This window comes from Harpia harpyja, chromosome 1 (assembly GCF_026419915.1).
Source record: "Harpia harpyja isolate bHarHar1 chromosome 1, bHarHar1 primary haplotype, whole genome shotgun sequence".
Lineage (NCBI taxonomy): Eukaryota > Metazoa > Chordata > Aves > Accipitriformes > Accipitridae > Harpia > Harpia harpyja.
This window is the reverse complement of record NC_068940.1, coordinates 39,858,688-39,874,204: the sequence shown is the minus strand read 5'-3', so window position 1 is coordinate 39,874,204 and position 15,517 is coordinate 39,858,688. Positions and strand designations below refer to the sequence as shown.

General features: G+C 40.1%; 1 protein-coding gene across 11 annotated transcripts in view; it reads left to right on the top strand.

The window, feature by feature from the left end:
• Positions 1–15,517, top strand: part of EYA2 (EYA transcriptional coactivator and phosphatase 2) — a 105,270-nt gene that overhangs the window by 58,847 nt on the left and 30,906 nt on the right. For all 11 annotated transcript variants that reach the window (XM_052788604.1, XM_052788624.1, XM_052788597.1 and 8 more), the window contains 4 exons: positions 10,104–10,171; positions 12,131–12,308; positions 13,906–14,033; positions 14,535–14,618. In XM_052788604.1, the coding sequence (XP_052644564.1) occupies positions 10,104–10,171; positions 12,131–12,308; positions 13,906–14,033; positions 14,535–14,618 (458 nt within the window). The remainder of the gene's footprint in view (positions 1–10,103; positions 10,172–12,130; positions 12,309–13,905; positions 14,034–14,534; positions 14,619–15,517) is intronic.

The following is a 15,517-nucleotide window of genomic DNA, read 5'->3' as shown; positions in this document are numbered from 1 at the left end:
GAGCATGTGTTAGCCCTTTATTGCACATCAGGCCATCTCTTCTCAGCTTGTCATTAATTCCTAGACAATGCCTTGCTCTTCAGTTATTATTGCTAAAATGACAGCTGGTATGAAACTATGAAATTGCACAACAGTTAAAACTGTGGCCAAAGACCACTGGGGATACTGTTGTTGGGCAGGAAAAGATTTGACCACTTTTTTTTTTTTTTTTAATATCCAAATCTATCTACCCACAAAATACTTTTTACATTACAAAGGAAAATTCAGTTATGTAACTGGGATAACTTTCCTTTGCCAAGGAATTGCAAAGCAGTACTGATTTCGTTAAAGACATAAATTTGGGGCCAAAGACCTACGCAGTGAAATTCTTTGCTACTGCTGAGCATTTGTTTTCTTTGTAGAGTCCGTTCTGATCAGCTGTCAAATAATGAATGAATAGAAAGCAGCATTTCTTTTGTGCAATGCTGATTTCAAGTGGACTAATTACATGTGTTGCTTATGTTTGTGGAATGAATTGCTTATGAATCAGAGTATTTAATAAATTGAAATGTTTCCTTGTGCTGGAAACATTTTGGCTTTTTTTAATATCTGGATAATCTAGACAAATTTTTTTCCAAGAGCTGCCTGAATTTCTTGCAATTGTGTGCCAGTTTGTGTGTTACATATTTAATATGAGGCCATAAATATCTATTTGACATGAATAGTTAGCTCTGCATGCATGAATTTGCAAAGGAAGTGGCATGTTTAATTTTAAGCTTGATTCTTTAAGTACTTAGTGATGAAATGTGAGAGAAAAGGAAATCTCAATCTGCACTTGAGAAATGTGGATCACAGTTCGGCATACAGATAGTGAGTCCATCTGAAGTCCCAGAAAATAAAGGAGAGCAAGAGTATGTTCTCAGCAAACTGTCACTCAGATGCCTTAGCTTCATAAAATTAAAACCTCAGTAGAAAATGAGTAGTCTCTTTCAAAAGCTTCTGCTTCACAGCTGGTTTGCATTAGTTGCAGTCTAAAACTGTGGCTGTAAAGCTGTGCTCCACTCCATGGTGAGTTCAGCAGGGAGAGGCCTCTCTTCAGGAGGGGTCAGACCTCACTTTTTACAGTGTAAATACAAGGTTCTTCAGGATAACAGCACAGTCTCCCTTTCAAAGATTTTTAAACACCAGGGGCTGACCATGCTATATTTACTTTGTTTTAAAACAAGCTATCTTAAAAACAAGCTATCTTACAGGAGACGGAAGGCAAGGGGAGAGGCAAAGGTGTTGACAGTGATGCACTGTAAGCTGCGAGGATCTGTGCTACTGCTACCCAAGGAGAAAGCCCTGCTCTAACTTTTCCATTTTCCATTTACTGCTTTTTTGAGGTTCCATTCAGAACTCATTCCTTGGTCATTATTAAACAAGGAGGGACTTGGGAAGAGGATATGCTGTTGGAAGGAGTAGACACCAGGGTGGATGGTCCTGAAGCTAAGGGAGCAAGTGTGTGTTTGTAAGAGAGAAATGGGCTGACAAATCATCTGTAACTTCTGCTCTGTCCAGGCTCATCAGGGGTTTATTGGCAATGTCTTTGTCCCTGAGGAACACCAGGCTTTGTGGTAAGGTTTAAAGGTTGAGTGGGGACACAGGTTCTCATGGCTGAATAGCACCCATGGAAACTCAGAAGTAATGGCAAAATGATATTAATTGTAGAGATGATGGTGATACAGCCAAACCCAGGAGTCTTCTCTGAGACAGAGCATTTACTTTGAGGTATCTTGCGTCTGCTGAGGTGCTCAAGAGGAGGTTTCACCAGAGGGATGTGTGGAGGAGAGCTCTGCCCACACCTAGCTGCCTGCTGTGAAGAGCTGGCTTGCACTTCATGAGGCTTCATTCTTCTAGCTTGTTTCCTGTGTTTCAGAGTGTCTGTCCAAATCTCTGCTTTAGAACTACTACAGGTAGTTTTAGAAGTATATATTTGAGTGTGAGACAAGTCATTGGTCCACTGCAGGAAGCGTTGGATAAAATTCTGTGGTTGTCCTGTACAAAAGATCAGACTTGATATCCATAAAGTTTAGCTGGCCACCTGGGTGCTCACACTGAAACAAAATGTATGAGCGTTGCCTAGTGGTGGTAATGATGCTGTTTGTACGTTATTGCTGCAACTATGAGCCTTGCTCATGGATTAGGGTAGATAAGGAGTTAGGAAAAGTATAAAGGAAGAATAATAATACTAATCTGCATTAGAAGCAGTAACTTGAGCATCTTAGCCTCCTACCCAGTGTCAGAAGTTTTGGAGGAATTGTGGAAAATTAGTATTTTGAAACATTAGTTTTGCAAATACTTAGGAGGAACTCTTTCCTCAGTGTGAACAGCAGTGTGGGAGGAAGCTTGAGAGTTTTGTTTGACTGACTGTCATCAGGCTTGGAGAGGATGGCATCGGGGAGATGGAAGCAGGCATGACAGTCATGAATGAGAGAGAAGCAATAAGGTAGGGGGACAATAGTGAAGGGACTGGATAAAGAAAATACAGTTTGTATGTGGGAGCCAACAGAGAAGAAAGGACTGATGTTTCCCTAACCTGCTGCTTGGCTATCTTGGGAGCATTTGTGGAGGTCAGATAGAATACTCAAAACATGGATTAATGAGCAAAATAAGCATAGAAAACAGTCACAGAGATGTGTGGATGTCACAGAGGCTCCTGTTTGTGGATTTTATTTTCATCACTTTTGTAGGATGTAAAAAAGAAACCCCAAAACCATAGGAAGGTAACAGCTTGGGAAATTACTAACTTGGCCTTGATTATTCAGCTTATAGTGCAGTTGGCATAGAATATGCTAAAATGTTATAGAAGCTTCACTGAATAATTGATTTGGTATGCCTAATAATGTTTTCTTGAAAATATCTAGAAGGCAATAGAAGAGTTAGTGTAAAATTACATATAAAAATCTATATCAAGAAACATCATACCTGCATAGTCAAGCACTTGAAAGTTAGGAAACATCAGATTCATTATGCTGGTGCAGTATTGGTACCACTTTCTGTTGTATCTCATTTCCAGGCACTGTGTGAGGTAATGCTCTTGTGGAAAAAATAGAATGCAGCCATACGATCAAAGACCGTGATGGTGTTTGTGGACAAATAAGGTCTGACCCTGCTTCAGTTAGCACAGGCTGTGCAACTCAGGAGTTTCTTAACTGCTGTGCGGGCATTGGAGAATGCTCTTGCAGGGGCCTTTTTATATGTAATTTGGATGCACTTTATATTGGCAGGGTTTAAACACTGAAACTTCTTCACTACAATACTGTGACCTCTAGAACTATAAGAATACGTGCACTGTCTGAAGAAGAGCCCACTGACAGTTATCAAAGATAAAAAGAGAAGGATATAAACTTGGTTTAGAAAGTCTGTAACTGGCAGATTAATTGAAGCTGGCAAGGCAATACCAGGGCAAAGATCACTCTGCTTTTGTCCTGTTTCTTACACTTTTCTCTGAGCATCCCCTGTCTGCCACTGTTGTGGGTTTTTTCCTGGAGGCACTGCAGTACCGAAGCAGTGCATAGAGGGGCTGGAAAAGCCTTGGGGCAAATGCCTGGCTCTAGAGCATTCAGTTGAGAGTTACCATGATCTGAGGTAATGGGTCAGAGAGTGGAGACATGCTGCCCAGCTCGCTCTTCTCTTTTCTACCTTGCTCAAGGGGAAGGGAACTGCTAAATATGTGGCTATGCTCACAGGCCAGATTTTTATCCCCAAATGCATGACAGCAGATGTTATAGGGCTAGTTAGATTTAAATGCTGACCTGGGGATTGGAATCTCATAGCCACTAAACAGCACAGGAGGTGGCAAATCCAGCTTTCCTTTATCATGTCTTGTTATCTGTCAGTGGAGGATTGTGTCCAGGATGAAACCGCAGCTGGAGGAATCTTTAATCTTTGGTGTCCGTGGAGGCACCCAAATAAAGTAATTGCTGTAAGGATGTTCACTTTTTGGCCCAAAACATTTCCTTGTGATTTGTTTTTAAAGACAATCCAGTGTGATTTCCTTCTATAGCTGCAGCATCATTTCATAGGAGTGGTTAAAAGGAACACTTTCTCAAAATATAATAAAATTTAATTGCTTTCCCATGGTTCAAATCCTGAGAGTAAATATAAACCATCCCAGCACTTTCAACACCATTGTTGAGCTGGATTGAGCTATACAGGTGACCAGGCTCAAAAGGATAGTAAAAGCCAGGCCCTTAAAACTGCTCCGGTCATCACTTATTAAAGCTCTTTGAGGCTCTGTGGGTTGAATACTCCCAGAAGCAGGCAGCAGGGGAAGAGCTTTGACTCAGAAAAACTGTACCATGAAATGTGTTTTATATCACCATTCAGAGTGCCCTCAGACACCTGGTCAGGCTAGCAGGACTGAATGGGATTGTAGTGGCAGACAAATGGACGTATTTTAAATGGGTTGCGTATCTGAGAGTATTATCTGCAGGAGGTGTTCATATACTTCTGGGAGCAATGTTCTTTAATAGACACTGCTGATGTCAAGTGCCATAACATTGTAGAATCATGCTTTTCATCTAGGTTAATATAGTGTGCTCTTCCCTATATTGTCTGAGCTCTTCCAGACAGAAATACAAGACTGGTTTTGGGGAACAGTTCATTATGCCTAATGGCAAACAGTTGAGCAATATGCTGCAAAGTACATATGGGTTGAGTTTTTCTTCTCCTTTAACAGGTCAGATAGTCTTGAAATACCTCCACAGCTGACAGCCATGCAACATTTTATGAGTTTTCTTGCCCAATAAATGCAGGCAGATGTTGTAGGATTTGGAATCTTACAAGGCACTGGAGTATAGCTGGTGGGAGGTAATTTTGATGAGTGCTTAACCTCTCACTAAAAAAGTAGCAGCTTGGAGAAGGCAATATTTACTGCAGGAAACATTAGCTTGTCAGAGAGCTAAAGCACTGCAAAGAACCTTTCTGAATGACCATGCAAGTCTTCAGCCAGATGTTCTTCATAGCATAGAGTAATGCACACTCTGCTGGGAGTTAGACTAAGGCCTTTCCTTGCATCACTGACAGTCAACTTTGTTTCCTGTAGGAAAACAGCTTGCTGATGTAAGAATACACAAGCCATTATATGCAAGCTTGTAAAATACCATGCAATTCAGCTGAACCCTGTAGGCATTTATTTTATTAGTGCTAAGTGATCAAATAATCCTTTGAGAGAACTCTCCCTGGAACCACTGTGCAATTCATCTGCAAGTTAGAGGAAACACTTGGATCTAAGCTTCGTTGTTGTATTTCATGCACATTCAGAAGTGCCCATGGTAATCACCCTCTGAACACCCTCATCTCAGTCCAGTGTTCCATCTTTTGAGTATTCATGGACTCACAATTGCAGCTGGCTACCCAGAGAGCTGTGATAAATGCCCTTCTGTCCACCTGTGTTGAACCTGGCTATCTCCTCCTCTGATTGTTGAGTCATTTAATACTGGAAGTGCAAACCATCTGTTCTTCTAAATGTAGCAGCCTATTCTCTTTGGAGCAGTACAGGAGAGTTGGAGAATACCTCCCTGATGTCAGGGCCCCTCTGACCTGTGAAATGCAAGGACACAAACCTGATTTTCAAAGTTTGCTGTGGTATTGATCTGAACTATACCACAGGCCCATCCTGTCTCTGTAATCACAACTCCCTAAGACACCAATATTCCTATGTCTTACTGTGTATTCATAAAATGAAAGAAAACTTTGTTTAGCAATGCCAGAGCTTAGTTCTGAAGATACTGAAAACAACCATGAATATTCCCTTATTTTCTTTACTTGCTCTTACCTGGAAAAGGAGGGGAAGAAATGCAGCCTGTTATTGCAGTGACTGAAAGAGAGAAAGGGAGAAACTGAGAGGAAGGAGAAGCTGGCATGAAAGTTTTTGCAGGAGCACAGTCCAGATTACACACCAGTGAAATTATCATTGACCATGGCATAGATTTTAAAATACCTGAATTAAAAAGGGAATGAGGGGAAAATAGCAAATGAAATCCATCTGTATGAGAACAGGAATATACCATCAATCAACTCACAAAGAGTTTCTCTGTACATGTTGCCCTTGGTCGCTCACATAGAGAAGGGCCACATCTACTTATCAAGGAAAAGTCATGGCACTGAGTATGTATGGCATATGCACACCTTTTATGCGGTGTCTTTTTGTGCAAGTGTGTTTGCGATGTACATACTTTACAGGAACATTTACAGTACCATACGTCTGAAGAGCTATTCTACTCTAGAGTCCAGATTGTTTTATTACCAGCTAACTGTTCTTTAGGCTACCTGTGAATGAGGGCATTGTGACATTTAGCAACTGGTTTGATTGAACACAGATGTGAACCATATTCCATATGGAGAAGATCCAAAGGGAGAGATCCTAGGCTTGTTTCTGATTTGCAAGTAGGAGTTTGAATGCAATTACTTGACATTGAGCTACCAAGATAGATGGAAACAAATGGCTTGCTTGCACACCTACAGTATTGCAAATATAAAATCAGCTGCAGTTTGAGATAGTGCGCTGTCTTCAGAGGTCAGGAAAAAAAGGCAATATGTGTGAAAGCAAAAGTCCTGTGGAAATGGGCAGTATCCACTCAGAAATGGGAGGGGGCCAGGCATTCGTGTACATTGCTTACCAAGAGGCTTCCTAGGCGTGCCGCATTCCACGTAAGCACTGTTTTCTAATGTTGTTCCAGTCTATCTCTGAATATTACAAGAAGTGGTATTACCTGGGAAAGTATTTGAAAAAAATGGTTACATGGGGAATAGGGCTAAATTAATAATGCCAGTATGCGAGGTCTGATGATAATTTTCCAGCATTTCTTGAGAGTAAAATTTACTGATGCAAAACTGAAATTGCACGTGGCAGAATTCATTTTATTATGGAAATGTTTATTTCTTATCAACAACTCAGGGAGGAAAAGCAAACATTTGGGGCCAGTTCTGATATGTGTTCTGAACTGCTGAATTCTACAAGGCTGCTTGCAGAAACTGTAACTAGCAGGCTTCATTCTCTGCTCATGATGAGAGAAGGTTTATCCTTTTCTTCATTGCCTGTGGTGCTTGGTTGTCTTCCTTCCATTTGAACTGATTGTGCATCACTGAAAACATAGTCTCTCCAGTCTAGCCTGTAAAGTGGAGCAGGGACTGAGCTATAGTAGTCCCCATGAGACAGCTCTAGTCCCCAAGACAAAGGTTGATGTTGAAATGAAATACTTCTGAACCTGAATCTTCAAGAACTTTCTTTTCCATGCAGATAATGGATTTTTTTTTTTTTTTCTCCCAGCTTTTTGTGCTTTGTTCAGCTGGGAAGAAATTCCAAGTTTTTACTAGCTTTGGTTGTTTGGTTGTCTCAAGTGTCCTTATCTGTAACTATTCTGCTATAACAATACTGAGCTGCCAAGATATACTGAGTTTAGCAGCTCTCAGGGCATACCATTGGGGGGGGTTGCATTCTCCAAATGTGATGCTGTAGGGGTAGAAAAAGAGAGTTGTGTTTGATCTCAATGTAGACAAACTATGCTCAAATGATACTCCTGCTTGGTCAGGATACAATGACAGGGGCCAGAATAAGTGGAGAACCTGTGTTGCCAAAATCTGTTCCCAGGCCTGTTGAACTTCAGGTTATAGGAAATACCAGTCTTAAGCACTTTCACAAGTATTTAAATATGCAGGTAAAAAAATCAGGAAGTTTAGTTTCTCTCTCTGCACCACAGTCCTTCCCTATGAAAATCCGCTGGGCAGAGCGAGCCAGACTGCAGCAGCCTGTAAGGGACACCTGAACTTGGACCTGAGGTAGCTCAGCTGAAATGGCAAAAATGTATTCTGTAAAATGACAGTGTAAAATCCACCACATAGGGTCGTCTCAAGGTACTGTGGGAAGCTATGGAGCGTGACTCATTCCCCATCCTCTCACCCCTATGTTTCTACCCTCTTCTCCCTGCTCACATACCCGCCCTGGCTGTGCAGGGACACACTTGCTTTGCACAGCTGGTACAAAGTTCAGAGTAAGTTCATTCCAATTCTGCAGATCTCTCCTTCTTTTTATAATTCTTTCTGATTGTTTGGAAACCAGGAAGCTATGGTATCATGTGCAGGTAGCACAGCAATAAACATGTTCTCATCACAATTTACACATAAAGTGTGAGTCCCTCGAGGTAACTCATCCCCCTCTTGACAGCTTTAATAAAGGATGATGGATTGTTTCTAAATGACAGTTTAGGAAGATCAAAAATTCCCCCCTGTATTGTTTTGAGCTCTGGTGTACAAGAGCTGTTTTGTGTTCTGTGAAGGTTGTTTTTGCCTGTAAGCACTGGGGCTCTATTACTCCCCTTCACAGTGGTGAGAAATGCTTAGTTACCACAGCAATATATTCATCCTGCTACATACTTGTGACTTTTTGAAAAACTCTGAAGAAAAGCAAAGCCTAGCATGGGCAGGAGGTGGGGAAATGCCAATAGCTGAATGCATTGCTGTCTTCCGGATGCTGCTCTGGGCAGTTTCCCCGTATGGGTTGTGGGGAGGAGGAGGGATTGGATACTGATCCACCCAGAGTTGCCTCCAAGAGGTGAATGCCAGGAGGAGGCATCACCTGAACCCACCTGCGCTGGCTCAGCTCCCCAGCCAGCATATGCAGGGAGCTTGGGGAGACCCGGGCCTCCAGGTAACTGGCAGTCATCTGCACCTCTTTTCCCCCTCTCTGCCCTTTTCTTTTTAAAGACTACATGTGGCAGCAAGTTAGTTATGGAGGGCAGAATCATCCCTCTTGTTTCTTTTTGGCTTGAGATTTACTTCTCAGTGCATGCGCTGCGTAGCTGCACTTGGCAGAATGGAGTTTGTTCAGCTGTCCATTCCCTAGCTAATCTGACGTCTTAAAATAAAAACAAGCAAGTGGATCTTTGGAGAAGGGTTGCCACATGAAGATGTGCAGAGAGTCCTATGGTTAAAACAGCACTGCTCAAAGTCATTCACATGGTAAGAAATCAGATAAGAAAAAAAGGCTGAGTGCCTGATTAGGGCTCAATCTGATGGTACATCAAGGTGACAAAATGAAGCCCAGACAAGAGCCCACTGTGGCCATGCAGCACCAAAATCATACCTCTTTCACTGTGGAAGTAGTAGGTCTGAGTGCTCTTTGGAGACCGTCGCCTTCCATTAGGATGGAATATGGCATAGTCCAGCTTCTGCCTCCTCTATATGAACAGCCAGCCCTTGGATCAAGGACTGTTGCAAAACACCAGAAGAAGGCTTTTAGTATAGATTCTCATCAAACTGCACAAACTCAAGAGGAAGTTCTCCACCCATGTGAAATGGAAAACTTTGAAATAGAAAACAGCATAGACTGGAGTTAAATCAAAGCTAGAACTTGCCAGGGATGCAGGATCCAGGGGATGGGAAGCTTGCAGCTCTCCTACCACTTCCCTGATGGAAGGCAAAGGAGGACTGTTCCTGTAGATCTTTTCTGAACCTTTACTTCTCCACCCATAAAATTTTCATGGTAATGTTTCTTCCAGCTAAGGAGGCCTGGCTGGCCATCAGTTGCTTCATTTGGGACAGAACCATGTAAAACTTACCTGTCCATCCTTTCTCTTCCTAATATCCCCAGATGAAGCAATGTTTTTGCTCCCTGCTGTCCCAGAAATCTCAGCAATATTATTCTTATGTTTGGGATATCAACACCAGGTCCATAAGGACAGATTCCAGGACATACCTATGCATGAAAGAGTATGTATGTGGTTGTATATGTAATCTGAGTGGTTTTCCTACAGGAGAAGATGATAAAAAATACTCTTCTGTTATTGATTGGAGAAGAAGTAACTGAATTTTAAATTTGGGTTGAATCCTTGTTTTCCAGCTTTTTTTCCCAGCTCCATAAGTGTTTGGTTTAGCGCATGTAATGGTTGTCTTTGAATGCCTTTTAGTAAGCAGACCTCAGTAATAGCCCTAAGTCTTTACAGCCTATATTTGTCAAGATTTGTGATACGCTTTTTCCTAGTGAGATGGTACTTTACTTCCTGTTGGAAATTATTTGTATTCATATATCCTGTTACTTTGATTGCTGGTGTGTTTTATGACCGTGATATTCTTTCCTTTAGGCACAACAGGGATTTACCAGGGAGCCAATGGCCTGACAAATTCTGCAGGATTCAGTGCTGTGCATCAGGTATGGTTCAGCATTTATTATTGGCAACCTTGTCACTTATTTTAAACACTTGGGAGATTGGTAGATCAGAGAGATTATTCTGGCGTTTGCATATACTTAAGGAAAGTACTGCCATGTGTTTTGCTGAACACCATTCTGCTCTGCTCCTGTGGCCTGTTTGCTGGACTTCTAGGTATCTTGATGAATTTTAAGATGTCTGTATCAATACACACGCTTGCACAGAGTGCAGTCCTTGCAGGAGGAGGATGCCGTAGTAGTCTCTGCTGTGCTGCTGTAGCAGTGCCAAGAGTTTCATCATTCCTCTGCCATCTCACAACTTTCAGATATGTTTTCCATCCTCTACAGAGAGCTCTGCTTCCAGGATCCTGTCGTCTGCTGTCTTGGCACTGTGTAATAAATATGAACAATTTGAAAGAGGCGTTGGCAGGCCCTGATGAATATTGAGCCATATGAGCTGTCTGTGCACTTCCTTCTTTGAGAATACACCTGTCTGTGGGCTTCATGGTTCAGATACCTTGATAAATGTGTGTGTATAAATAAACAGCATGCATATATAGACAAGACAGATGTTTTTCAGTAGCAAATGGCTTTTCTTGATTGGACTAAACAAATGAGTACACTGTCCCAGAAGATGTGTTTTCATTGGCCAGTAATTTCAATTCCTTGTTTGTAAGGTGATTATTGACTTGTATTTTTAATGACAACAGTGGGCAATTCTTTATTACTTCAGTTTTGGCTAAAAACAACAGCACTTGCTGATAGAAGAGCGTATGATTGAATTATGGAGGTTACCTAAAAAGAGGAAAACTAATTGGGCTGTTTTCATTATTTTGTGATATTCTTTAAGAGAAAACAATGAAATTATCTCATTTCTTTTTCAGTTTAGTTGTTATTATGACAACTTGAGTCTTTGTTCGTGAGAGCTCCCTAGTGACTGAAAGTTAATGAAATAGCTGTGTCACAGACAAAGATGTAAGCTGTTAAGGAGGAAAGTGCTTTTAGTCTTTCTAAAGACTATTTATTATTTAATTTTATTTAATACCAGAGACTAATTAGCATTTCTGAGGAAATAAAAGCCTTTTGCTGAAAGACAATCCCCAGAGCATGAATACAGTTCTCTATCTGAAAAAGCAAATAGGTGGACAAGAGCAGGAGTTGCAATTAAAATGAAAAGAAACAAACTAAACCTTTTATGTTTTAGTTATCCAGAGAGAAGTTTTCTAACCTATTCCAGTGTCCTGCTTCTCACAAAAAAAGAACATATGAGGATAATGGTATGAAGTTTGTTTGGGAGCCTTAAAATCAAGACAAAGGGTTTTGTGATACCTCAGCTCCCCAAGGTCATTTGCACCTTGTATTTTTAATTCATTTTTCTGTAGGTAGGGAAGATCACAGAGGCATTTAGTAACTGCTGAGATAGTTGGACAATCTCAACTGTGAACATTTCTGCAAAACAATTACTACATTTTTCTTCATTTTTGTAACCTATTTGAACAGCTGATCAGAAAATGTTGCTGATCATGGGAAAATGCAGCCTGTTTTGCTCCTTCCTTCATCCAATTATTCATTCTGTTCTTCTCATTTCTTAGGTATTTTGTTGTTTACAGAGACTATGTTCCATCATGGCCCTTTTCAAAAAGCTGCCCTACTTCACTCCTATATACAATTGTTGAACTCTGTAATACAAAATGTGTTAGTGCTGATAACTAAAATCCTATAGAAAAAGCAGAACTCGCCTGATTTCTGACCTCTTGTTGATTAGTTAATTGTAATAAAATAGGAGTATATTTGGAGAAGCAGAAATGTAATTTCTTAAGTGAATGACACATGGTTCTTTAGTGAAATATTCCTGAACCATGACTTGCTGCATGCGTAGATAACACTGCCTTTGTGGTGTCTTACTCATTTATAAGATAAAACCAGATACACAGAAGTTAGATGTTTCTTTTTTCCTCAAAGGAATATTCATCATATCCAAGCTTTCCTCAAAGCCAGTACTCACAGTATTACAGCTCCTCCTACAACTCTCCGTATGTGTCTGCAAACAGCATCAGCCCCTCAGCCATCCCAACCTCCGCTTACTCTCTGCAGGAGTCTTCTCACAATATCACCAGTCAGAGCACAGAATCGCTGTCTGGTAGGTGCATCTCTTCTGTTTTCAGTTTGGCAGTCTCAGCCACCTATAGACATAAACACTATAACCTTGTTGTTGGATAAATCAGATTTCCTAGCATTTAACAGCTCTGTTTACACGGTGCAACACAGAGTTTTGGGAAGAGATTAGAACATCCAAGCTCTCTAAAACTGTCCTGTGTTATTCTCATGAGTATGCGAGGTTTTATCTCCTCCAAAGGTAGTACAGAAAGATAAAACAATTACATACAAGCCCCAGATCAGTACTGAGGTCTGACGTGGGTAGCAATGAGTTCAAAACAGCCATGCTCTGAAAAAGCCCCAGAGTTTACTGATTGTCTGATGACTTTTTAGCCCATGGTTTCTATTCACCTCTTACAACAACATGTAATATATGCATTCATAAATAAGTACATCAAGAGAAAGTCCCTCTTTAAAAAAATCAACACAAATTGTTTGTCTAAGTTGAAACTTCAAGATGAATTCCACGCAAAAAAGCTTCAAGATTTGTGGCCTCTCTTTGAGTACTTAATTTTTAAAGTCTCAAAGCTTAAATGGTTTATGGAATTACTGATGGATTATGATCCTCCAAGGTACTGTTCAAGTACAATCTTCAGATATCACTTCCCTACTAAAGTTTTCATTGGCATGCAATAACATTTATATAAAATGCCACATAATTTGTGGATGATCACAGTATACGCCCATTGTAGCTCTTCTGACTTACGAAACAAATCTGAACATCTGTGGTTGCTCTAAAAGAAAAATAAACTAATATTGGTTTTTAAAAAGAAGTGATCACAGATTGCTCTAAAAGCCGTTGGAGGATTTTCTGTTCCTTAGATCTTATCTCGGCCTTTTTGAGAAAGGGTGATTTCAAAAAAGGCTTGTTAGGCACAATCCAAGCTTTTCTGAAGAAGAACATGGTTATTCTAGGAAGCTGGAGAGGCCATAACTTAACAAGGTGAAAAGAAAAATGTGTTTGAAAAGGATTTGTAATGCAAGGTAAGTGAAATCCAGACAGGTTTATGAACCTCAAGCCAATCAAAACAGATACTTTATACAAAGGAAGCTCACCTTTGACTGTCTCTTCTCAGTTATTTCTAAAATACTATCCCCCGTGAAATGGAATATGGCTAAACAGGCTGGTTCTGTATTTTTAAATAAAAGTTGATGTTGCAAGTATAGTGTTAATCATGAGCATTCATCAAATTTTTTTAAAAAATTTTTTTTCAGAAGTTGAATTGGTCTTGGTTTCCTTTTCCATTGCCTTTCTAATTTCTCTCTTGAAAAGCAGGGAGAGGTAAAATTCAAAAAGCTATTTTTTTTCAATGAAAAATGTGATAAGGTTTTTGAAGTGACATGGCCATTTAAAAATGTTATATATAGAGTCTTGGTGATTTTTTTTAATTGTTTTAATAAGTCTTAGGAGTTAAAAGTTATTTCTCTAACTATGTCAGCTATTGACATGAAAAGAGTAAGATTTTCTGATGGTGTTTTCACAATGTTTCTGCTGCTCTCTGTTAAAAGGTTTCATACTTCAATTATAATGATACAGTGCAAAATTTAAGTTTACAGTGGAATTGCTTTTTTCATAATAGGGGAATATTCAACAACACCAGCAAAAGACACAGAAACAGACAGACATCACAGAGGGTCAGATGGCAAGGTACGAGCCCGGTCAAAAAGAAGCAACGATCCTTCCCCTACTGCTGACAGTGAGATTGAGGTAATAACTTTAATTTATATTCCTTTAGTAAATCCAGCAAAGATAAACAGTTGCATCTATTAGCAAATCCCACCATCAGACTAGTGAGTTGTAAGAGCCAGAATAAAATCAGTAATACAACTGGAGCCTACAGACATGGGTAGTCAAAATAATTGCTCAATTTCTATATTATCAGCATCAAACTGTTTTTGATATGTACATTTATTTTCCTTTGGGCTTCTTACAAGTCTGCTGTTTTGTTCCCCTGTCTTGACATGCAACAGGGGATTTCTGTGGTTGTTAGGAGAACAGAGTCTCAGAATGACCAGCACACACACAGTTCCAAAATTCCTGATGTTTCATTTTGCCTGCTTTCACAAATCATCTTCAGTCAGTGCTCGAAATGGGTTTGAGATCTTAAAAAGCTCTAGTCCAAGAGGATATATTTCCTGACTGAACAAATTCTTGCAATTGCTTAATATGTAACTGTATTTCTTTTTTCCACCCCGTCTGTCATCACAGCGTGTGTTCGTGTGGGATTTGGATGAAACGATAATTATTTTTCACTCCTTACTCACGGGAACCTTTGCATCCAGATATGGGAAGGTAAAATTTAATTTTTTTAGCATTACTGCTTGTCCAGCCGAATTGCGTCGGGAACTGTGGGGGCAGATAATGAGACAGCTTTTCAAACAGATGCTGCCGATTTTATTCAGACACATTTGTATAAATATGTCCTGCAGTATTTGCTTCTAACGTGAAAATTTAATTTACCTCCCTTTCATGTTGCAAGTAGCCCCTTGTTTTTCAAAAGCTTGTATTGTTCAGCTGCTACTGGATAGAACATTAGGATGTTCTTTCAACGTTTGTCTGCTGCAAGAGCGAGCCTATCAAGCAGCCAGACAGCATTAACTCTGGCCTGAATGAGGTAACACATTTTTTGTTAGACCAGTGTTTTCTTATGAATCTTGGGCAACTTGGTAGGAGAGATTTTGTGTTGGTCAGTCTAGGTTGCCATGAAGAACACTGGCTCTTCTTCCCACATGGCTGCTGAAGCTCACATTTTTAAGGGGTTTTAGTAACCATATATTTAGCTATCCATACTTTAGATATACACCCTTTGAAATGCAGGCAATTCCATTTTTTAGGTAACTCTCTCTGTGGGTAAACAGACTGAACTTGGCTGCTAAGGAGAAAACGCTGGCTCTTGGATTTAGTACCATGTGCTTCAATTTCTTCCTAAGGCAGCTTTTTATGATAAACACTTAAGTCACTTTGAATTACAGAATGTCAAACACTTTTAAATGGGTAGGAAAAAAGACAATATCATTACCTAATTAAAGGTGGATGACCTAGTTGGCAGCTGTTTCCACACATGGCTTTGAACAGTCAGCTTCATCAGGAGACTGGAAAATAACCCTGCTTCTCTCTAGAAAGCAGAAATATGATTTGACATCATTTCATGGCTTTACCAGCTGTACTTGTTTTACGATGGTTATAACAAG